This window comes from Octodon degus, unplaced genomic scaffold (genome assembly GCF_000260255.1).
Source record: "Octodon degus isolate 3935 unplaced genomic scaffold, OctDeg1.0 scaffold00097, whole genome shotgun sequence".
Lineage (NCBI taxonomy): Eukaryota > Metazoa > Chordata > Mammalia > Rodentia > Octodontidae > Octodon > Octodon degus.
Window position 1 is genome coordinate 7,892,720 of NW_004524673.1, and position 25,779 is coordinate 7,918,498.

At 45.5% G+C, this 25,779-nt stretch overlaps 1 protein-coding gene across 1 annotated transcript in view; it reads right to left on the reverse strand.

Moving 5' to 3' along the window:
* Positions 1-16,153: 16,153 nt before the first annotated feature.
* Phlpp1 (PH domain and leucine rich repeat protein phosphatase 1) overlaps positions 16,154-25,779 on the reverse strand; it is a 243,207-nt gene continuing 233,581 nt past the window's right edge. Inside the window, exons 16-18 of the mRNA XM_023723146.1 lie at positions 23,508-23,702; positions 21,020-21,248; positions 16,154-18,284 (exon numbers count right to left, since the gene is read on the reverse strand). Of these exons, the coding sequence (XP_023578914.1) occupies positions 17,124-18,284; positions 21,020-21,248; positions 23,508-23,702 (1,585 nt within the window). The 3' untranslated portion in view covers positions 16,154-17,123. The remainder of the gene's footprint in view (positions 18,285-21,019; positions 21,249-23,507; positions 23,703-25,779) is intronic.

The following is a 25,779-nucleotide window of genomic DNA, read 5'->3' on the forward strand; positions in this document are numbered from 1 at the left end:
GAGGCAGTAGTCCCACCTCTAGGAATTTATCCTAAAAAGAGCCCAGGACAAGAAAAGCAAAATGAAATTTGTGAAATGCATTGTGACATGTGTGGCTATAAAATGCAGGAAACAAACCAAATGCCTGTGAAAACTACAAATATATATGCCATAACACAAAATGTGAGCCATGTAAGAGAGATGAGGAAGATTCCTATACAGAGGGGAGAGATCTCTGGGCTAGATCCTGGGATTGAGGTGGGAAAGAAAGGTAGAGGCATTGTATAGTATCGTGCCTCTTGGGTTTATTTTTCAAAAAGAAACAATAAAATAATGAAGACTAATGAAATGTTTAGCTGCAACTGAGGGAGCGCCTGGGTGGAAACAGCAAGAGCAGAAATTTAACTTCCTGAGATATAGCTAGTTTTATCATCATAACTAGTTTATTATTTTAACTTGGGCTATCTATGTAACTATACATACATTTAAACCAACTTCTTTACAGGTATCCCCTTTTTCATGACTCCAGATCGCTATGCACAAAACTGCAATAAGCTTTCTTACATGTATGGCCTGACCCATTGGAGCTTTCATTTCTTTAGGATGGAATGCTAAGGGGACAGGCTGACAGCATCATGAATTTTTAAACTTCCAGTTATGAAATTTTCAGGCATAGAGAAATAGAAGGAAATGATAATGAACCTAATGTAGATATTAAGCAGCAGGTAGAACCTCACTGAGTAAGAATAACTCTTGGCATATTTTACAGGCAGTATTATTTTGACAGCCCATACTCAGTAAAATCTGCCTTAAAGACAAGAAAGCGTAGCAAGAAAGTTTAAAACTGGCAATAGAAACCAAAAATTTAAAGGGTTCCCTCTGATCTAAATTAGAACAATTTGAGTGCTGAAAAGAATAATGAATGCAGTGGATTGATATGCATAAAATATATAAAAACTCTTGAATTAAGTCATACTAAAAACAGTGGTCACCACTAGGAAGTATTAGAGTGTCGATTCATTGTTCTGAAAATTGACAAATGAGAGGAAGGAAGCCAACCTTTATCATGCCTTTCCTGACCTAACTACTGCAGGACAACCAAAGACCTTGTGACAGTAAGTTTGTCTTCATATAAGCCTTCCAGCCAATCATGTCACAAGGAATAGCACTCCTAGGAAAAATGGTGATTTTTAACAAGAGAAGACTAGATCTAAGCTGCATCATTAGCAGATAGTTCATTTGGTGAAAGGTTGATATGAATATTATCTTACACTGATCAGACCTAAACTATTCTTAACTCATGGATCAATACTATCAATGTCCCCAGGTTTTTAATGTTAATTATAAATATATATTTGTAATATTTGAAGTGGAATAGCTAGACTGAAGGGGGTACATGGATATATGAGGAAGCGTGCAGAAAGCATTGGGTTGTAGGGTTTCCTCGGAGTCAGGTGTTTTGATGGTTGAATCCCAGCTGTGTAAGTGCCACTGTGCTCTGTGGACATGACAGGAAGGTCACTGACACTGAGGGCAGTCTGTGCACCCTGCTGCTTGCTCTCCGAGAAGCCTCCCACGATGCCCGGCACAGAGCTCACACCATGGCCGTGGCTGTTCAGACCATGTGCTGAGTTAGGAGGTGGTTTTTAAAACTTAAAGCTTTGTCTTCAGAGTTGAATGAATCGCTGAGATGATACAAAGGTGTGTGTTTTATGAAGAGCAGGGCACTAGACAAATACTGGCATCTCTAATAAGATACCTTTAACTTTGAATTTGATTAAGAACCTTTTAATTTAAGTAAGAAACTTGGTGCTTTCCTACAAATGCATTCAAGCCAACTGTGCCATTTTGGATCACTCCTACTCTGAAATTTGACGTAAGTGAACAGGAAATTATGCCTGAAAGGAGGAGAGCACATAGAAGAAACTGAAGGTGGGCAGGACCTTGACGGAGAGGGCAGAGCTTTTCTGAGGCACTGAGTTTCAAAGTGATTGACCTCTGGCAAGCCTGTGAGGACATCCGGCATTTTCTCATTGATTGTGGCAGAAAGGTTAATTAATTTGCCCTGTAAGGAAGAGCCAGGCTTACAGGTAGGTACACTGGCTGGGCACCCTGCCCTCCCACTCCTGAGCGAGCAGGGTGGGAATCAGCTTGCCTTCTCAGCAGGACCTCCAGCTCAGAAGCAGAGCTCATCTCAGGCCTGGCCTCCCCCCAAACCCCAGCCCTTCACAAGACTGTCTGCCATGACTTGGCAGAAGAACCCATGGGCCCTGCCAGGAGCTGTGTTCATCCTCCCGGTGACCCTCCTCAGGGTTCTGTTCTTTCTGGCTGATGTTAGTGTCACTACTTTCCTCCTCAGACACAGCATCCTGACAGGAAGCTGTTGGTTACCAGTGACAGGGCCGCCACCCTCCGGCCAGCATGGCTGGGCGACCTGACAGCTGCTCCCAGATCTGTCCTCTCAGTTCCTGAGGCTCTGGGGGTGAATGAGTCTGTCAGAGCTTGTTCTTCTGTGAGTAATGAGTGTCCTGGTTTTCGTGTTAAATGGGGTCCTTGAGTCCTTTAACTCAGAGTTTTAAAAAGAACCATGGATTTTCTCCTCTCGTCCTTCGACAGCTGTGATTTCTACACTGGCCACCCAGAGAGCAGCTGGGAATGCTTTAAAGAAACACCGGAGGAAGGGCCTGGTGCCAGGGCTTTTGAAAAGGGGCCCTAATGACTCATGGCAGCTGGGAAAATCCCCTGGCAGCCTGCACCCTCCAATCCCCCAGAAGCAGTTCCCACCTCTGCCACCCTCAGTGCCCGTGAGAACTCCCAGCGTGGTTCTGCCACTGCTCACTGCTCGTGTCCCTTCCTCCAGCTCCCTGATCACCACTGACCTGGCCCCAACTCACAGCCCAGCCCCTCCTCTGCTGAGGAAAGAGCTCCAGCCACAACTGCACTGTGGCTCTGGAGCCTCAGCCCATGCTCCTGTCTTTGGTGCTTCGCTCTGCCTTGCCCTTCTAGGATGGGGCTCCACTGGCCTTCAGAGACATACACCTCTTTCCTCATTCTCACTCCTTGACCCTGTCTGCTCCTCAGCCATATGCAGAAACACTGAGTACTGTTGGTTTAAGTACAAGGACCTGAAGGGCTGAGCTCCAGCCTCCTTTCCTGTGGCCCACAGGACTCCACCTCTTCAGTGTTGGCTGCATGTGCCCCCTCAGGACATTCAAGATTTGTTTACCCAGGTTCTTTCTAAAATCTGGGAAGCCTTCTCCCCCACACTCCATAAAGTTCCCTGCAGTCATTTGTGAGACTCAACAGGTATTGCCAGTGGAGTGCTGCATATATGGCAGGCAGACCGTGCTGGGGCTCTGACACCCCCGGCCCTACTGAACATAGAAGTTCAGACTGTGAAAATGTGTCATGCAAGGTCCTGGATCTCCTTGGAGACCACAGAGTGATGTCCTCACAGCTCAGCAGACTGTCTTCCAATCCTCTTTGAGCTTCTCCCAGGCCAGTGCTTCCTGCCTGTAGTGGGGGTTAGAGCTACTGTTCTAACCAGTAGTTTCTTTCCAGATTCTTCACTGACCCCAGGAATTGCCTGCTGGCAGATGTTTGTTCTTAAGCCCCATAGCTTGGATATGTCATTGTCATTCACACACACACACACACACACACACACACACACACACACACAGGTACAGATCCTAGGAGCATGTCAGTTCATGATAAAGACCAGCTCCAGATAAGCCCTTAAGATGTAACAGACCAGCTAAGAAATCCCAGCTCAGAGCTGGAGATATAGCTCAGCAGAAGCACTTGCCTAGCAAGCATAACATCCGGAGTTTGATCCCTGGTACTGGAGAGAGAGAGAGAGAGAGAGAGAGAGAGAGAGAGAGAGAGAGAGAGAGCCCAGTTCAATCGTACAATGAAGTCAGTACCATGTCTTAACCCCTTAGCTCCCCACCAAGTTCCCTTTCTGAAACTAATTATCAGGTATTGTCACAGGAGTGCCTCAGAGACGCCTTGTTGTGGGATAAATTTAGTCTTCCATCAAATTTCTAGGCTCAGATTCCAACGCTTATGTCCTCAGAATGTGACCTTTCTAGAAACAGGGTTGTTGTAGGGTACTTTTTAAACAGATGAGGTCACAGTGGAATAGGATGGGCCCCTAACCCAGTATAAGTGGCATCCTTATTTTTTTTAAAGGAAATTTGGACACAGATAAGCACACAGTGTAAAGAGAAAGGCAGAGCTTGGGGTTATGCTTCTCTGAACTAAGGAGAAGCAAAGATTGCTAGCAACCACGAGAAGCCAGGAGACAGGCCTGGCAGAAGCCTCTTCACCAACTGGGCAACATCTTGATCATGAACTTCTGCCTTCACAATGCTCCTCTCTCCTCTCTCCTCTCTCCCCTCCCCTCCCCTCTTCTCCTCTCCTCCTTTCCCCTTCTCTCTCTCTCCCCGTCTCTGTTTCTGTCTCTCTCTCTCTGTCTCTGTCTGTCTGTCTGTCTGTCTGTCTGTCTGTCTGTCTGTCTGTCTCTCTGTGTCTCTCTCTTTGTCTCTCTCTCTGTCTCTCTCTGTCTGTCTCTGTCTCTCTCTCTCTCTCTCTCTCTCTCTCTCTCTCTCTCTCTCTCTCTCTCTCCCCTCTGCAGTACAGAAGTTTGCCCCAGAGAATAACTCTCCTTACCTGGTGGCTCCTCTCAAAGCCACATCTGCAGACACCCCATCGCTGCCACTATCATTTCTTGCCTGTCTTAGAGGGACCCTACTTTTCAGGGTGAAGGCCCCTGGCCCACCCTCTTTGGGAGTCAGCCCAACCATGAGTCTCAAAAGAGAAAGTTTTTCCTCCCACCTGGGCTCAGGCCTCCTTGCTCACCAACCTCAGGAGCTGCCTGTCTGTTGTAATTCTGTGCGTCCTCCCCGGTGCTCCAGACAACCTGTGTCAAACACATTGGCCTCTTCTGGAGTTGGGGGTCACATGTTAAGTGCTATAATGCAAGTTAAGAGCACCCTTGTGTGGATTACATAATTATAGTTTTATTTGTTGTTTTTATTTAATCTTTTCTATATTTTCCAAGTTTTCTTACCAGAACTTAAAATACATTCCTTAGAAAAAAAAAATGATACAATATAGGACATTACCAGTCCATACCAGTTTGAAAGGTTGGGCTGAATTGAATGGTGCCTTGAGAATTGATGTCCACCAAGACCCTGTGGATGTGACCTTATGCAGTAAAAGGTTCCTTGGCTGGAGAGATAGCTCAGTGGTCTAAACACCTGCCTGGCAAGCACACGGACCTAGGTTCAATCCCAATATCACATGTCGGGCTGACGCCACACTGAATCAGCCACCCACACTGGTGGCATACACCTGTAATCCCAGCCCTGGGGAGGCTGAGACAGGAGGATCACAAGTCTGAGCTGCATAGTGAGATCCTGTGCCAAATAAGTAAATAAATAAAAGATTTTTTAAAAAGAAGAGGAAAGGAAAAGGTTCCTTGCAGATGGAATCAAGTTTAGATGAGGTCAGTCTGGGATGAGCGCATCCTAAAGCCAATAAAACTGACATCCTTGTAGGAAGAGAAAATTTACAGGAGGAAAGCTGTGGGATGACAAGGCATAGATGGGAGCAAGCTTGTACAAGCCAAGGAAGCTGAGGACTGCTAATCAAGTATGCTCCACCAAGATTTCAAAACTCTTAGCACTAACTTTTAGCCAAGGAATCCAGTGCTGTGTGTGTGTGTGTGTGTGTGTGTGTGTGTGTGTGTGTGTGTGTGAGAGAGAGAGAGAGAGAGAGAGAGAGAGAGAGAGAGAGGAGAGTTCAATAAGCTTTGGTAAAATAACCTGGAGTTCTGCCTTTAAGCAATCTCCATTTCCTTTTCTAGTGTATTTCTTCAGCACTGTCCCCGAGATCTATCCAAGTGGAAGAGCCACTGGAGTCAGGGCAGCTCCTGACATTGGAGGCTGACCACAGAGCCATAAAAATGACAAATTCTCATGAGTCCACAGACACTGGATATCCCAGCTTTGGCCACACACGGATGCTATGGAGTGAAAACCACAGGCAATTGCTTAAATCCCCACCCCTGTCCCTCAGGGACCAAAGCCACAAGTATCCTGAATGTGTAGATCAGGTCCACAGGGCATGTGTTATGTGCTAATTGACACATGCTCTTGCTTTGTGGGAGCTTGCTGCTGTGAGCAGCTGCACTTGTGTAGGAAATAATGCCACGGTCCATTTTTATGTTGCGAACTTCAGCATTTGACATAAATTCTGTCAATACTGCCTTACCCCTCAGCTCCTGCCTCTGATACTTAATGGTAATGTATTGTATTTGCAACAAGCCAAATTCATTGAGATTGAAAGAGGGGATGTAAAAACACAGCAGTAGAAAAATATATCCTTTGTGGTTAGTATTAATCTTGCGAAGGGTTTTATTTCTACAAGGAAGCCTGCCAAGAATATGAGCAGAGGAGACAATGAGCAGAAGGGTGACTCACTGCATCAGCAGCCTCAGGATGGTTGGAAAGAAGAGACAGAGCTGGCCTCGGTATTTGCAAAGAAAAGAGCCAAGAGTTGGGTTTAAGGCCATACAGAGCCACATCACACAGGACTTAGAGAGCACAAAGCTGTGGGGCCAGGACCTTGCAGGGAGGAAGAACCCTGCTTGCTACTCCTTGGCTCCCAGCGCAGTGTCCCCTTCCTGGATGAGATTCCTGCACCAGAAGAGACATTTCTGACTTCTTTCTCTTTTGGTACCAGGGATCGAACTCAGGACCTTGTACTTGCCAGGCTGGCATTGAGCTATCTCCCTGGCTGTCACTCCCTTCTAATTGGTCATTGAACCAGGATCAGACTCTACTTGGTTCCTTGTATGTCTGCTTGGGTTGTCCCAGAAATGACCCATTAGCCACAGCCAAGAAGGACCTAGGTAACCTGCTCTCTCAGAAGACTGGCTACTCACCAGGGCCCCCTGGCATGTAGCTCATTGGACTAGGATGGCTGAGGCCAAGATGACCCCAAAGCCAATAAAATGCCCCCCACCCTGCCCCAGAGACTTTCTCAAATATAGTCCAGTGGTAGTGTTTCACTCTGAGAAGTGTGTCATCAGGTGAATCTGTGGTTGTGTGCACATGATAGATGCACTTATATGAGCCAAGATGGCAAAGAGGTCATGAGTGTCCCAGGGGCTGCCATTCTACATGGTCTTCATTGTTGCCAGAAATTGTGTTAGGTGGTACCCAAATGCACTCACACCCTGGAAGTATTCCAGCATTTGTAATCCTCCCCATGTTCCAGTTCCCTAATTTGCCAAGAATCTCAGTAAAGGAAAAGGGAGTTATTTATGTGTCCATTTTACATTTTTTGTTTGTTACTGTCATTTTAGGGACACATCAGAGGACACAGCAAGATTCTTACAGTAGGGAAGACAACCTATTGGAGGAGACAGTGAGCAAAGGGGCAAACAAAATCATTTGGATGCTGCTGGAGTATTGCAGAAGTTAAAATGTAGAGGTGCAGAATGGGGTGATGAGAAGGGGGCACCTTTGTTAGCATAGTTGAAGAGAGTCCTTCCAAGGTGATGCCTGAGTCCTGGTCAGAGCAGAGAAGGGTGCAGCCAAAGATGACCTAAATCAGAGCATCTGGCAAGGGGAGTGCAACTTTGTGGGCCTAGCCAGGAAAGAAGCTCGGCTTGTTCCGCAGGAAGGAAGCCAGTCTGACCAGACCAGCTGCTGTCAGTCAGGGATGACACTGCGCAGGTGATACTTGGCAATGTCTGGAGATGATTCGGTGGCTGAAAGTATAGAAAGGTGGTAGTGGGGAGGAGCTAGGCATGTTGCCAACATCTCCTGGTGCCCAGGATGGCTACCCAGAACAGAATGATCTGGACCCAGATACCATTAGCAGACCAGAGAGTGTCAGAGAACAGTGGAAAAGCCTATGCATGGTGAGGTTGGTGGATCCCAGGAGAACATGGAGGCCCTGATGAGGAGGTAGGCTTCATTCTAAAATGATGGAAGTCTGGGCTGGCCAGATAGCTCAGTGGACTAAAGCACCTGCTGAGGCAGAGCACAGTGGCCGGGGTTCGATCCCCAGGCTCGCTGAAACGGCGATTGAGACTGGGTATGGTGGCACATGCCTGTAATCCCAGAATTTGGGAGGTTGAAAACAGGAGAATCACTATGAGATCGATCCACATAGTGAGACCCTGTACTAAACACATTTTAAATCAATCAATCAATCGATCGATCGATCAATCATACAGAATGGCTACACTAAAAAAAATAGAAAATTGAAAAGATGGAAGCCTACTGGAGACTTCCCAGGAGCTTGGCATGATCACCTACATTTTAAAATGACAGTTCTGGTTGAAAATAGAATGTGTGAGTATCACAGAGGGGCCTCTTACAGACGTGAGGAGGAGATGATGTAGCCGGACAACTGTAGAGATGGACAGATGCAGATGGCTGGGGACAGGGCTTTAAGATGTGAGTTGGTTGTGTGGAGTGGTAAGGAACAGAGGAGTCAAAATTATGCTTAGGATTTGGGCAGGAAAAAAGCCAGTTTGACCAGACCAGCAGCTGTCAGTCAGAGATGATGCTGCCCTGGAAATATTCTTGTGGTTGAAAGTACAAGTGAGTGCATAGGTAGTGGTGAGATTTTTCTCACAAGAAACACAGTTTTGTGCTAGAAAGCCATTTGGGGAAGATGAGTTTATAAAATATACTATTAGAGATCCACATGCAGAGATGCAGAGGACAGAAGCTACTGCATAGCATTCAAGGTAGATATGATTCACTGGTATGTGCCCACAGAATGCAGCTTATGCCAACCTCTTAACCACCACCACTACATTCAGGAGGAGGGTAAGCTGCTAAGGCCACCATCCCAGGCTCTTCAGGCTCCTATCAGAAATTATGGTAGGTTGGGGAGCTAATAAACAACAGAAATTCACTTCTCATCACTCTGGAGGCTGAGTGGACAGAGACCAAGGTCTGATGAGGGCCCACTTTCTGCTTCATAGATGGCATCTTCTCATGGTATCCTCACAAGATTACAAGGGACAAAGCTGCCATCCAGACCCTTGTATTTAATTAGTGCCTCTTATTAGCAGATATGTGCTAGTCATTCTGCAATCATCTCTAAATGCATAAATAAATAAATAAATACCATCACGATGGGCACTAGGTTCCATCATATGAGTTTTAGGGAGACACAAACATTCAGGCCAAAGCTGTCACCCAGCTAACTGGGAGCAGAGCAAGGACTGGAACTCGAGGCTGTGTGCTTCAGAACCTCTCCTTCTATTGTTTTTGGAATGACTTTCCAGTATTGTACTGTGAAGTCTTTGTTGCCTGCCAAGATAGTCTCAAGGTGGACACCAGTATCAGGAGTTTGCAAAATACCACCTAACTGGGACTTGTCTTGACATCTGAAATCCTACTATGAAAGTACAGTTGCTAGAGTTCAGTCTTTATGAGTTCATAAGTCATACCACTGAAACCTGTTATCCTCCATCAATCACTTAAGGAACAATTTGCAGAAAGGAAAAATTGATTTTTCCTCCTCAAAGCTGAGATGTTTATTCCTTCAAAAAAAATCATCCCAAGGCTATATAAGGATTTGCTTTTACTGGACTTTTTTCTTTCAGAAAGAAAAACAAAATAAGTTAATAAAATAACTGGTGTTACACTCTCTGTAGTAGCAATGCTCTCAGCTCCGGTTACAGCACCCATCCCAGACCTACCTGGCCTTCACTCTTGTCACCTGCCCCACGCCACACACCCCTCCACCGAGAGAATCAGGTCTGTGTTCGCGTGTATTGCTCCAATTGTTCATAAATAAATCAGGATTGCACAAAGATGTTCATGCAGAACTACTTACAAAAACAAAAAAGCTAAAAACCATTTATAGGGCTAGCAGTATTGATTTCTTTGAGCAAGCATGTTCCACCTGACAGAATACTATATAGTTCAAAAATGTTTATTACAGAGTCAGGGTGTGGCTCAGTGTAGACCATTTGCCCTGGGATCCATCCCTAGAATTAGAGGGGCTAACATTTTTTTAAGAAAAAGGGAACATGCTCAAAACATAATAAAGAGTTTATCAAATGCAGTGTAATAATAATTAATTTAAAATGGTTCAGCAAAAAAGCTGGAAGAAAATGAAACAACACGTGTTTATCTCCAGGTTGTGAAGCCATGGGCCATCTTTCTGTGTTCCTACTGTTCCAACTTGTGTATACACATTGCTCTACAATCAGGAGAAAGTGTTGTTGTTTGTATTTTAAAATACGTCCATAGCTTCAGATGCAGGAGGAAGCCTTGTTTCACTCCTGGCACCTTCGTAATGATGGATATTGGTAGTTACATGTCTGAAAAGAAGTACAATGCTGAAAAGGACACTGATTGCAAAGCAAAGAGGGTCCAAGGTGTTTACAAAATGGGTGTGTTCTTTTGTACATAAAAGTACATTGGGCTAGGGGTGTGTAGCTCACTGGCAAGGTTCTAGGTTCAATTCCCAGCACTATAAAAATAAAATAACTTTGGAAACACAGTGGAATCCCTGGAGGTACAAATATTAGTAAGACAAGGAGCTTACAAGGGTGGACCCAAATCCTTAAAGAGGATTAACATTTTCTTCATTACCATTTAAAATTTTTTCCAGGGATTGAAATGAATGATCTTGATCAAACATAAGAGCCTGATCATCTGATGGTGTCCCAAATACTGTTTTGAGGGGCAGCATTGGGGATTAAACCCAGGGTTTTTGCTCTGAGTTATATCCTGGAGGCAGGAAGTAGGTGAACTGAAATTGCATCTGCCCTGTGCTGCTGAGAGGAGGATAACATGGAGGGAAGGCAGTCTTCCGGTCAGCCCGGCAGCTCCACCACCTCCCTCAGTTACCCTTTCTGTCCCAGCACAGCATCTCCTCCTTGGAATATATGCCTGAAATAGAGAAGGAACCCAATTTGACATACTGTAATCCAGGGACATAATGGCAGAAATTAAATTTAAAAACTAGAGGACTCACCAAAGTTACATGAAAATTATGTGTACATTTATGCAGGAAACACTGTAATACGTGCCTAAAGAGACTTTTCTGAGGGGAGAAAACCCTGCAAAAAGGGCAGGTTCAGCAGATGGCTGATCCTGAGGAAGTGCAGCTTCCTGTGCCGAGGTATGCAGGATGCAGCCTCCATTAAATAGCCACTTCTAACCCTGTGAGATGTCCTAGGAAAAAGTGTGTTAGAGTTACAGATCATAAGAAAAATAAAAGATGTTAATTTTGTGTGCTTGATTTATTCCTGGCTTACAAGGGAATTTCTATTAAGAAAAAAAATTGTTTTAAAAACCTCCGAATATTACTCAGGGAGTGATTTTGTTAAAGACCTAAGGAAAATTAAGAGCTAGAGAAAGCATAACATTGGAAAAAAACCACCTCAGACACCATTCCAACTTCCTTTCAATAGGCAGGACTGCTCATTGGAAGAAAGTACAGGTTTATTGGACTAAAACCAAAGAAGTGGTAATGACTCCAAAGTGATTTCAGTGTGAAGCCAGCATTACTCGGATGGCCCAAGAAAAGGAAGGGAATGATAACAAGAGTTATTGTAGTCATAAGTGGATGGAAGAAAATTCTCCAAGTGTCTTGTTGCTTCCTCCACTTAACAAGGTAGAACACTGTGTTCTGATTAGGAGAAAATGGATTAGAATAAAACGGACCGAAGCCTAGTAGGTGCAGTGCTTGTTGTGGGTAAATTCAGGGCAGGGTCATTGTGGTGCATTTGACCTCCCATCCTGTAACACATGACGCAGCCTTGGGGACCACTTGCCCCTTCCTCCCTCCTGACAAGTGTTCACCTGTTTTCTATGAGGGAGGGGAAATCTGCAGAGGCTCCATTCTGGCATCTTGAGCAGACCTGCAGCCCATAATTACCATGGCTCAGCTCCGCAAGGTCAGCTCAACCACCCTCACACTCAAGCCAGGCACTGTACGTCTGCACAGGGGCTTCCTGAGTGTGACATGGCGAATTGGGGAGGTGAGGTATGGAAGCTACTACCTTTGATCACCAGCCAGAGCTCTGCCTGCTAGGTACAGTTCTTACTTTCACTGATGGATTAGAGCAATAGGTTTGCCAAACTAGGTTTGAACTTTGTTCCAGTTTTGGTACTGGGGAGGGAGGACTTAATAACAATATTTTAGAGCCATCTTTCAAACACATAGCAATAAGAATCAGCCTGCAACAAATTGTGTTGGATTCACAACTGGTGGGCAACTTGTAACACCAAGCTGAACTGAATCAGCATGGTGCTGGGCATGGAGGGCCCACCTGGGAATTGCTGCCAATAACATTAGCAAGGGAAAAGAAGTGCTGTTGCTTCTCTTGGAGCAGTTGGTTTTTACTGGAGGAGCTTGTCATGCTGGCTTTCCTGATATGAACTTGGCTGTTCTCATCCTCGGAGGAGCTCAGAACTTGCTGTTGCTGAGGATGGCTGTAGTACTTATCGGGGGAGCGCTCTGGTCTTTACTCTGAGCATTGCTTCCTGTCTCCAGTTCAGATCCCTCAGCCTGTTAGCATAGATCCTTCATCCTGCTAACATAGACTTTCTACCTCCCAACCCTGACCTTTGGGCCTTCCCAGCGCAGATCCTTGACACAGATTTGCATGAGACATTGCTGTGGGTTCTTGGCTTCAAGTGGGACTGGGGGGACATTATGATGGGCCCGAGATCTTAGCTGGATTCATGCAGGACACTGCTATGGGATCCAGTCCCTCAGCTATATTCTCTGGGTCTCTAGTGTGTGGACAGATTTCCTGCACTCCTTTGTATTTTACTATTTGGGTGACTACTATTTTAAAGATCCTATAAATTATGTGTCCTGTATTAAACTGTTTCCCTTGAAAATCCTGACCCCAACACAAATCAATGGCAACAACGAAAATAAAGTTTGCCTAGATTCTTTTGCACTAAACATGAGTATTGGAGATGAACTGAAAGAAAAAAAATTCAGTAGCAATAAATAAGAAAAGTGTACTTTTTACCAGTACCCTATCTTTTCTTCCAGCAGCTACTTCTGAATTTTCAATTTTAAAAATTACTTTTGTTGTACTCCCAACTACTTTTCTTAATGAATTTTAGGACAGAGTCTACAGGGTGTACAGGGTCTCACTATATAAATCCAACTTGTAGTGCTTCTCCTGTTTTCAGCCTCCCAAGCACTGGTATACAGGTGCAAAGCACCATCACTGTCTCAGCATACCCCAGGGGTGGGCCCAACATGGCACACTGGGGACTGAACCCTGGCCGCTGCACTCTGCCTAAGCAGGTGCTTTAGTCCACTGAGCTATCTGGCCAACTTGTTCCAACTATTTTCAACCACTCTTGGGTCACTTACAGTCACAACAGTTTTTACATGTAAATAAGGCTTGGCTACTTCCGAATTACTCAGATATGCGACCTGACCTGATTGTTGGAACAGTACTCTGTCATCTGATGTATTCTGGGGATGAATTTAAAAGCCCTTTGACCAGTTCACAGGGGAGTCTACATAATCGAAGGAGAATTACTCTTTCTTCTGGCCAGTGCCCACAGTGGTCATTAGATGCTATTCTACAAAGTTCAGAGACTGTAATGTTGCTTCACTGTTTTTCAACCATGGAGAATGGGACACTGGGCACTGGGGATTGGATGGATGCTGGAAATAGACTTTTTGATTCTAGTTATATCTTCTGGTATTCCTGCATGCTAATTTCTCATGGGAAACAGTGCCCATCATGGGAATCAGATATAGTCAATTATGCACTGTTAAAAGCAGAAATGTTCAACATAGCACCTCTGCCACACTTAACAGTAGTCTGGATTAGTTCTATAGTGAGTCTCCAAGAACAGCTAAGTACAAACTTTGTCTCCTCTGGGCTACCTCTACCAGCAGGTGGCGCTGTTAGAAAAGTAATTACGAGAAACCAGCTAATGCAGGCTGGGTTTCTGGCCCCAGAGATGTTTGCTTGGGGCTCTTCCTTCACCAGTCATTATTCTGAGCAGAAGACAAAGGAAGGAGGCTTGAGAGTATGCAGATGGCAGCACATGGCTGACCCATCATGAAAGTTTCTAGAATCCTCAACTAGGCTTTGACTCTCCTAGCAAGTTTGTAAGCCATAGTAGAGCAGGCTAAGATTCTGCTTGAACCTCTTCTTCCCCCCAGTCCTTTCCTAGCAAGTCCAGGAAGCAGGGAATATAGCAAGAGGACTTTCTCCCTAATATCTTGTAGATACCACGGTTTCAGACATCTTCAAATAGTAAGCACTTTAGTATTTCAACCCTGTTGTTTTCATAGTAATGGGGTTTGGCCCTAGGTGAGCTATACGCTCAGTCTTTCTTCTTGAGGCAGGATTGTATCTTATAAATAGTTCTCTCTCTCTCTCTCCCCTCCCCCCCTCTATGCTTGTTGCAGGGTCTCACTATACAGCTTGGACTCATAGTGATCCTCCTGCTTTGAGCCTCCCAGGTGCTGGGATTACAGGCATGGGCCACTATGCCTGGGCTCTGACTGGCTCAGCCCACCTCTGGGGCAGGGATGGCTCGTCTTGTGGCACTGGGGATTGAACCTCGGTCCCGGTGCTTGCCTAAGCAGGTGCTTTAGTCTGTTAAGCTATCTCACTGGCCCCCTGCACATCCTCTTAGATGCCATCTTGAACAACAGAAGTAATTGGGGAGGTTTCTCTGCAAAAGCATGGATACCTAGTGGTTTATCCCCATCTCTCTGTCACTCCACAAATTAGCTCTTCATCCCATGTCCAATACACCCCATGTTCCCAACAGGCAGTCTTACCCATTATCTCCATAGTAACTTGTGGGGGTCAGGCACAATATGCCTGCTGATGCAGTGGGCACAGAGGCAAGTGCTGGCTGCATGGAGGAGTCACAAAAACACCAACTCCAGCTCTCCTCACCTTTGTCCCCCATTGGCTAGAGTTAGGAGGTAAGTCTCCATAGGAGACCTTGTTGGTCCTGCTAACAGCTGTTGGCACAATAGCAGCTCTGGGATTTGCCATGGAATCCTGAAGTACTTGCCGGTTCAGTTGACCACACTAGGCAGGTTCTGATTCCACCACAAGTGAGCAGTAGTGAAAGAACCACTTTACAACAGTTACAGGTCAGGCTGGGTGTGGTGATGCATGCCTGTAGTTCCTGCTACTCAGGAGGCTGAGGTACGCCACATTTCAAAAATGTGATAGCAGCTGAACCCTGCCTAGAAGGGATTTAAGAGCTGAGGAAGCCAGAGTCAGCCCAGATGTGCTACAAGGAGGAAGGCTCTAGTGGGAAAACCTGGGGCCCCACACGACCACTCTGACCACAAGCAGTACGGAAAGCCTGAGGAAGGTGGAGGATGGAGAGCAAGGCTGGGGCTCTGGGATAGCCCAGCTTCCAGCCTCAGGCAGAGCTCCGGCCCTCAGGAAGTCCAGCTCGCTCAGTCACTGGCCTCAAGTGAGCCCGTTCTGGCTTTCCAAGGCCATAGTGCACAGTGGCCCAATGCAGAAATGAAGTTATTACCAAGACAAGTCAGCCCATGGCCCACAGTCCCCTACCAATCTACAACCATCACAGTGAACCAGCTAGGGACGGCTCTGGACAAACCTGAAGGCAGGTGTAGACATGGGAAACTGGCTCGTGAGAGACAAGGAAGTAGTCTCCATTTCCATATACAGTTCACAGCGCAGGGAGAGGGCACTGGTGGGGGGAGCCTGGCAGTCTCTCAAGGTGCCTCCTGTGTCCGAGGGGAACGGAGCACTCGGCACACAGCTGTGCTGCCATGATTTCTGCTAGTAGTGGAGTGAGCCGACAACTCTTGATCACCACCACTTCCATAAGTGTGTACTGACCCACTCGTGTGGTCTGGGGGCCCTGGAGAACTGAAAACAAGCGTGGCTTGGTGGGAGTAGTGCTCTCCAGCATCTCCTACATGCGACTTGTGCCTGCTGCTCTGTTAGCATCCTCTCTGTCTCACCGTAGTGAGAAAGAGAAAAGCAGAAGCCAGTAATTTGGGCTGCTAGTTTAACTGCTGCCCTTAACAACCCAAGCCAGTGATACCTGCTAACCCTGACATTCACACATGTGGCCCATCATCATCTGCAAGACATGCTGGGCTGTGGAGACAAAGGCAGATGGGCCCAGCATTTGTAAATTTCATATTTATTATAACAAAAATTATGACATGTCAATTTGTGCATTCTGCTTTAATATAACTCTGGATATGTAAATGGTCTAATGGAACGCTATACAGTCATGCTGATTGTGGCAGCAGTAAGGAACACAATTAAAAAGTGTCTGCAAAAGTCAGGAGGATGGGTCCACGAGAGGGAGGGAACAGCTTCCGGGCCCCTCAGTGCAGGCGCTCGTCCACTGGCCTCAGAGCCACTGCATCTGAACAGCAATGTGCAGGCTGTCCGGCCTCTACTAGGAAGGGGACTAGGGATGGGGACTGCCAGGGAAGGCTCATCAGAAGGGAAGGGGAAGAAAGGTCAGTTACTTAGGCTGTGTCCTTATGCCAACACTACAAAACATTTTAAGCATCACTATATAACACTGAGCTATTTACAATAGAAATTTCTCAATCAACTGTTCTCTCAGAGAAAATTAGTGAATCCCAGTGACTTAACGTCACCTGACAGAGTAAAGCAACTCCTAGGAGTTAGTCTCCATATTCTACAAATGTCTATCATTTTCAAGACAAAAAAGACCTCTCCCTCCAAGAAATACAGAATTATAATATTATTAAATCATTTAGCAATGGCAACCTGCCCTGCCTTTCAAACAAACAACAAAAACCCTTTTTAAAAAATATTACATTATCATTAACCGTTTCTCTGTAATATATTAAACCTTTTGTCTTTGTCTTTACATATCTGATATGTTAAGGAAACAAGTTAACAAATTTAAATCATATTGGTAAAGGGTCACTAGAAGAAAAGTGGTAATCATTTAAAAAATAACCAATGAAAGAGAATCTACAGATTAGCTGAAAAGACAGGTTGGGGACAGTGTCTGGGAGAAGGATACGGAGTAAAACCCCTGGCTTAATGTGAGCCTGGGAGACTCTTGTAACTCAGTCTTTCTGGGTTAGTTTATTTTTTAAACAGTACTCAGACTGGGTCATAGCGGCGTATCATAACAGTCTGGCAGCTGGTCCATCTGAAACTGCCGCTGCAGTGGCTGCTGCTGGAGTGCTGGTGGCTGCTGCTGCTGCTGCTCCTGGTGATGTTTCATGATCTCTTTGACTTCCTCTTCCAGCTCTGGGGGTATGATAAACTGATCATCAGGATCTGGCTGAGCAGGGGCAGCAAAATAGCCTCCAGGCTTCCGAAGAGGGGCATCTGCAGCGACCTCAATCACATTGTGGCTCCTTTCCTGGGGTGCTACAGAGCCATTAGCCCTGCGGCGCCCAATGGTTCCCAGCAAAGAAAAGTCTGCTTTCCTGGGAAGACCCGGCTCATCCTCATTAGCACTGATGACAATGCCTTCGTCGCTGGCCTCAGCTGGCACCTGCAATAGGTGCTGCTGCTTCTCCTTCTCCTTTGCCCGACTACAGTGGATGTCCACCTCCACCTCCACCCGACTGCCATTGGTGAAGACGCCCTCAATTGGTTCCTCATCATCACTGTCAAGGCCATTATCCGAGAAGGCGCTGGAGAAAGTGGCACTGGACAGCTGGCGCTGGAAGGAGTTGGACAGGCAGACAGGGTGGAGCATGCAGCGCTGCTCACTGGGATAGGCAGAGCTGCTCTCATTCAGGGCTCCAGATGGGGGCTCATCAGAGGCTGTCGAGCCCACCTCACTGCTCATCTCCGAGGTGGAGAGCTCACTACTGATCTCAGATGCCATGCCGCTGCTGGAGGATGGCACACCCAGCCCATCAGAGGGCCGATCCTTGATTACCATGTTGACGGAGGGAGGGAAGATGCCTGGGCTAGGTGGTGGGACACTCCCACCAGTGCTGAGCTCACAGCAACAGAAGCTGTCCTCAGTGACGCTGAGCTGTACCACCACAGCACTGATGCTGTCGTGGCAGCCATAGCTCTGGGCCAGGGTGCAGAGCTTCTTGGCAGCGGCCAGGGCGTCAGGCACATTGCGCACAGCCTCTACAGCTTCCTCAATGGACATGCTGTCCCACAGCCCCTTACTGCCCAGGATGAAGAACTCATCCTGGGGCGTTAGGAGCACGGACTGCACGTGGGGACGAGGCACGACACTAGGGTGGAGGAAGGTGTAGCCCAGAATGCGCGTAGACTCAGTCACTCCGTTCACCTTGCCATCCTGGAAGAGAAAGGGTTTCCAAAGAGATGGTGAATACAGAAACATGTGGCTACTGTGCTGCTTCCTGAGGGCCCCCTAGGACACAGGGAAAGTGCTGTGTGGCATGAAGAGACGAACACGTCATGCTCCAGGGACTGCTTAATGTGAGTGCCAAGTAGAAAAGAAGCATCAGAGACAAAAAGAAGACACTTCAGCGATTTCCTTCATTAAGGTGATTTTCATCTTAGGTGACAAAACCAGTCTTGTGTCCAAGGCAAGCTGTCACAGCCTCACACGCAAGCATGGTTACCAGCTCCTCCAGACAGAAGAGCCCCAGGTAAGGACTACATTTTGTGAGATAAGGCAGCCCCGTAAAAACATGTACCCAACAGGGATGTTTTACCTTTATGTCCCTTTCCCCTGGGACACTGAACACAGTGTAATGGGTATCTGAAGGCCCAGAAGAAGGGATAAACACTGAGTGTAGGTAACTGGTAGCCAAATCTTGTGTGATGAGCTAGATCAGAATGCTTATGTTTGGAGAGGCAGATGCTCATGAAGTACCAATTCTTAAAATTTCCTTGAATTTGACTTCCTGTTGGCACATGGGGATGGCACAGTCTCCAGAATTTAATTCAGCTGGGCACACGCCATTTAAGTCAGCAGCCAAAGTTCTAGACCATTACCCAACAAAAAGACCTTTACATTTTTTTTTTTTAACCCCGTGTCTCAACGAGGCTCCCTTTCATGTCTGAGCTTCTCAAGCCCACATCCCATTTTGAAGTGCCTCCTATGGCCTAATTTTAACACCTCCTTCCAGAGAAGTTTTTAAGATGATGAATGCAGCTTCTGTGTGTGTCTAGGCTGGTAAGTGTTTCTCCACAGAGTATTCTCTTCTTTCCCAACCTCACCAGCTGCTGCTGTTTGGGCTTTGCAAGGTGCTCACTTGTTTTGGGATGCTTTTCCTAGCTCCTTTTACAGCCTTGCCATGCCACCCTCACAGGCAGGTGGCATTCTTAGAAGTAAAACTAGTAAAAGAGCTTCAAGCACAATTTTACACTCCTTTCATTCTGAGTTAATTTGTCCTCCAAGTACAGCAGAATTTTGCAAAAACTTATCTGTGCCTGTTCTGCTTGCCTTGTAAATTTCCCCATCAGAACCTACAGTTTTATTTATTTATACGTGTATTTTGAGGGCATGCCTCAAAACAGAGGAGTACAAAAAGACAAAACAAACAAAAAAGCAAAAGCCAGAGGCCCTCACTACTGAGCATTCTGTGATGTAGACAAACATGAGGAAGAAGAGAGGCACAGAAACCAAGAAACAAAAGCCAACCTACAAACATTCATTTATAATGCGGCAGAAATCCTTAACCTGTGACTCATGTTTGGTATAATGTCAAGCATTTAATTCAATGCATCCTGTTCAATATTTGACCTTGCTCCTTAACATAGTGTATAGAGTCAACTTTAATATTCTCTGTTCCTAGAATGGACTCATAGCTAAATTTATGAATTTATTCCCACATGATCTGATGGTGTTTCTTGAATCTTTCTGCATCTCTTTATGGCCCTTGAAAAGCCTATCTCAAATCCATCTTTTTCTCCACAGGGTTACAAACCTTTGCACTATTAGTCTGCTAGCTTCAAACCTCACATGATTCTGTGAGTTTTATCAACAACAGAAGACTGGAAACTTCTTTGTGGGCAGATGTGTATCTGTGGGGATCACTGCTATACCCCCAAATCATCTTCTAGGCAAATAGTAGGTAACTGTATGGTGAATTAGTTGAAGGAAGCAAAAGAACTGCCACAGCCCATTTTAGATGTTTCACTGGTAATGAATGGGTTTACTTCAGGGCTTCTTGACAGGAGTACTGTGGCTACATTGGGGCCAGTTAAGTCTTTTGTCATAGGGACTGCCCCATACACAAATGGTTAACAGCAATAGTAGCCTCTGACTACTATGTGCCAACAGTATACTCTGGCCAGTAGTGACATCCAAAAATGTCTCAAAATGTCCTTCCCACTATGGTGAAAACTAGCCCCAGGTAAGAACTACACTACCCAAATGGATTATGCCCTGTGTAATTCAAATCAAATATGAGGAATGAACCAAAATGACAACTAGTTACACTTACACATTCAGAGTTTACAAGTCATACTAGCCTTGTAAGACAGAACAGATATATTACTGTTCCCACTTTGCAGATGACAAAACCTAACGTTAGAGAGGTGTAAAGTGGTATGAATTGAGACATGAAACCCAGCAGTGTGAGTTCAGGAGCAGAGCCCTCAATTGCCCAGCCAGGCCTCTGAAGACTGGTTATGAAGATCAAATAGGATTCTGCCCACGAAGCACTTTGCAACCTGGCAATCAATAAGTGTTTGGTTATTTTATGTGTTACAATATCTTTTTTTTTTTTTTTTTTTTGCGGAGCCAGGGATTGAACTCAGGCCCTTGCGCTTAACAGGGAAGCACTTATTCTACTGAGCCATCTCCCCAGCCCCTTGTGTTACAATATCTTAGTAACATGCAATGAATTTATCTTATGACACTATGAATTTGGGGTTACAACTTTGAACCAATTTCAAACTGTCCTGTGAAGGTAAATACTGCCTAACTAGTTTCTGCTGCGACCCAGCTCCATGATGGTGAACCTTTAAGAGCTTTCAGTGATACAAATAGCCTGCAGCAGCACGCATGCCATTGGCTCCTCTGCACCCTCTTGAGGAAGTCGCCCCCCCTCTCCTCACCTCAGTGATAATAGCCTTGTGCTGCTTAATTCTCCTCAGCTCTTCTTCACAGCTCATGACATATGATCTAGACAGAGGCAGTGGCTTCCCATTTCGACACAGAACTGTTTGGCACTTGCCCACATTAGCAGAGGTCAAGGTGAAGGATCCTCCTGGGTCGACAGGGTCATGCTTGATGTGACAAAGAACAGCAGCACCTCCAAGTTTCTGCCCAGCAGTTCCAAGTTTTCTACAATCCAAGAGAAGGGGCGAAAACTTCTGTTTTGTTAATCCAGCAAGAAGATTACCTCACTGTTTAGGGCCAGGAGCCAGACAGAACACAGGGTCTCTATTGATAGCCTTTCCACCAGAGCACATGACATCCTTCTCAGAGGGACGGAGCCGCTGGAACCTGACATCACATACATCCAATGGAGAGGTATCTGCTGACACCTGGGGGAATGTGGTCCTTTTCCATTCAAAGCACAACAGCTGCTCTGGAATAAAGGAGCTCTTGGCCTGCTGCGTTCAACCTGCTACCGCACATCAATCACACTGCCCTGGCAGCATATTCCAAGGGCACCAGGAAATTATACCTTTCTCCTCCTTTTTTTTGTTTAATTGTTATTTATTTACTTGGCACAGGGTCTCACTATGTAGTTCAGACTGGAAGTGATCCTCCTGTCTCAGCCTTGCCAGCGCTGGGATTACAGGCATGTGCCATTACGCCTGGTTCTGGTGGCCGGCATGGCGCCGGCACAGCATGTGGTGCCAGGGATTGGACCCAAGTCCTTGAGCTTGCCAGGCAGTGGACCACTGAGCTATCTCCCCAGCCCTCCTTCTTCTCTAAATCCTCTCTGTTCCTAGTAGAGGAGAACTGAAGGAACCACTTAAATCAGGGCAGCTGGGATGCAGGACGCTGGACACAGACATCCTTCAGAGTGCACCCTCCGATGCTCAGGCAGCATGTGGGTCTGTCTCGGTACTGAAGGGCTCCTCCTCTAGCCCTAAGAGTCTGTGGACCAGCACCATTTATTCTACAGAATGTACAGAAAGGACACTGTGGGAAACAAGCATCAAGTGTTTATGAGTCATCCTTTTATTCACGATCATTAATCCACAGACTTATTGAACACATGAAGCACCTGAATATCCTGACAATCAAAAGGAGCAATGTCCTCTACTTGCAACCTCTATAAGTAGTAATTTCTCCAAGAACCTTGATGTTTCTGAGTGGTACAGAAGTAATAGGGTTAAGATAAACAGCCCCCTAATTCAACAGGGCAAACTCTCAGGTAATCAGGAGGATATCAGCCCCTCTCCTATACCCAAGTTAAGCAACTAGTCACAGAAGCAATGGAAACCAGGTTTGTCCACCCACATACATTATAAAATCAGGCCCAAATACCATATAGTTCCTTCAAAGGCCAAAAAGCTCACCACAATCCTGCATCCTATTAACACAAAGAGAAAACAAGGCACACAAAAGACCCTGGAGATGGACCTGTGATTCAGGACTCCAAATTCTAACTTCCAGACATGCACAGCCAGATCTGTTGGTTTTAGGCCCTTCCAAGGCAGCTTTGTTTTCTTCCTCAAAGACACAAAGACTTGTGAAAAGTAGAGACAATAATTCGAGAATGAGGTTCTTGATTTTTAATTCTTAATCAACTGGGTGTTGTGAAGGGTGTGTGTGTGAGAGAGAGATGTGTTTTTCTCTCTCTAGAACAAAGCAGGGGTAAAAATAGAGAAGTTGATATGCCTGGTATTAGCACATCCTCTACAGCCTTACTGCACATGGACAAATCCTGGGGGCACCAGCTAGTGCTCTTCAGTAATGTTGCTCCATCGTCCTGCATCTCACCAATAAAATAAGAACAGTAGCACCTATCTCCCTGGGAAAAATTCATGACATGTATGGTATTTGGAACAATGACTATATATACGAAGGACTTGCTGAATATTAGCTTTCACCAATGTTCAACTGCTAATTGTGTGTGTCCAAGAAACCTAATACACAGTGCTGAGTTGGGCAGCAAGGAACCATACCAGACCTCCTGCCTGGGACTCTGCAAAAGGACCCATTCATGACTCAGAACAGCATTTCACAGCAGATACTATCTACTATGGTTCAAAGCTATTTCCTCTGGCAGATAATCCAGAAAGAGAAGCAGAGAAAGAAAAGATCATCACTTTGCCATGCGTGACCTTTGGAGCTGTAAGAGACTTTTCATTCTGGGTCCTACAAGAGTAAAGTTCTACAGTGTGATATTTATAGAGAGGCAATTCCTTTATAACCTACGAAGCTCTTAAGGTAACAAAAGAATGGGCAGTTCTTTAAGGAAGACCTTAAAAACGTAGACATGGGTCTGGGCCACACCACACTGCGAGTGTGTCTTGAGCACCCCTGGTCAAAAACAATGTCCTGACATGATTAGGCACCTACTTTGTCACCAGACGGAAACCACTTAGAGAAGAGCCCGAAAACAAAGCAGAGACCTAGCTTTACCTCTGCATAACGATGAACGTATTGACCATGTACTCCTCTTCATTTTTCGTTTTCTGCATCTCTTCAGCCAGAATGTCACTCATGGTACACTGGAGAAGGGAAGGTACCTCCACATTGCGATCGCCGTCAAACACACCGTACAGAGCCTCTCGACTGTCACAGAAGCTGTTCACAGACAAAGCTGCAACACACAACCTAAAAAGGAGGAACATTTCATGCTGAGCCCATTCATCTTTCCTTCCCCATACCTAATGCCACCCTTTCCCCTATTTGCCTATTCCAGTTTCTTTCTTCATGACTCCAGACAAAGAATAGGTAAACTGATGTGGCTAATTTTATCAGCCAATTTCTATACGCAGAGAATGGCTGACAAGTACTACATACTTCACACAGAACTCCCTCATCCTCTTTTCATTTTATTTTAGTAGCAGAAAAATGGAGAAGTGAGAAATAATAATTATGAATTCTTATCTGTATCTTCATCTGATAAACATTTATTAAGGAGAACATCCATACCTGAGCAGCAACTAAAATACTGGAAAAAAATATAGTGAAGACATGAAAAGTATAGAAAAAAAATCAATGTTTTCAAAGGTAGAAGAAGCCCTCTCCCAGCATTCAGTTACTACTAGACAGTCTGCCCTGTGTGCTTCTGGAAATAATCCCAAGCTGTAGCATCAGGAAGAGGACCCCAGGCAGAGGCAGAGGCTGCGGCCCTGCCTAGCTGAGAGAGGACCAGGAGCTTACAGTTCCTGGACAGAGCCCTGGAGGGAAGAGTGCTGCTCAGGTGAGCCTCAAAGGCAGAGTCTCCCCACTCAAGCTCAGACTCAAACTGCTTCCAAATCAATTGTCCTAGAAATTACCCAGGGGAAAAAAAGAACTTGAGAGAGGGACACAGGGCATTAGTGAGCAGGGGGATAGTAAGAAGCAGCCTTGTCTACTGACTCCTTCCTACCTTCCTTCACTGGTATTGGGGATTGAACTTAGGACCTTATGCTTGCCAGGCAGGTGCTGTGCATTCCCAGCCTTTCATTTATTAGGAAAAACAATCCATTCCAAATATTTGGCAATGTGTGGCCAAGTTAAATTTTTACAATCTTTAAGTTTAAAAAAAATAAATTTTATTTATTTGGTATAGGGTCTTGCTAAATAGCTCGGATACATAGTAATCCTCCAGTCTCAGCCTCCCTAGCTCTGAGATTACAGGCGTGTGTTACCATGCCCGGTTCTGGTGGATGTGTATATTGCCCAGGCCAGCATGGCATGCTCTAAGGGAATTGCACCCGGGTCCTTGTGCTTGCCAGTCAAGTGTTTAGAGCACCAAGCTATTGCCCCAGCCCTTTATAATCATCTTAAAGTTTCTCCTTCTGTAAACTCCCTTTGTTGATCAGAATAGGGCTGTGTGAAATGGATTTTTTTTTTTTTTAAAGGAAACTGTGTGCTTTTGTATTCAGTGTGGTCACTCTTATGATTGCTTTTCAGCTGAAGCTTCCTGTGTGTCTTTTCGATCTGAGGCAGAGCCAAAACTATCAAACTGTAGCTCCCTGTTTAGTTTTCCCAAAGCATTTGAAATAACCTGACAGGGAGCCAACACTATGCCCCAGGGAGAAAGGAGGGAGAAGAACAGAACAGACATCTCCTGAGATTTAGAGGCAGGAGTATTACAGTTCTTCCCTTCCCTCAAGGTGGGAGGCAGCAAGCTTTGTATTGAAATGATCACTTTCTCTACAATGTAAACAACAAAAATCCCACCAAATAGACTTAATATAAACAGAGGAAATAAAGTAAGAACCAAGGCTAGCCGGCGACTCCTGAAGTACTATTCACCTCACTTCTTGATCCAAATGGTGGTTTCTGTGCGCTCACTTTGGGACAAAACATAGTGTTATCACTTACACACTTTTGTGAACCTAAGTTATAATTCACTGTAATAAAAGTTAAAGAAAAACATGGAAGATGGAATCGTGCAGGAAAAAACAGCTCTAATTAATTACTTGCTTATTCACATAGATGAATGGATAATCAATTTTAATATTCACACTAGTGTTCTGGAATCAGCAGTTGTATATACTGATATCTGTATGTCACACGTTCATTGATCTAAAAAGCAATTACCCTAGAAAGGAAATCTGAGTGCCTTGAAGAATACATCCACGCCCCTAGCAAAGGATGGACAGCTCAAAGCACACAGACATAAGGCAACAGCTAGAGTCCTGGCAGACAGAGCTAAGGCAAGCACGCTCTGCTTATCTGGCTTTCGTAGAGCAAATGC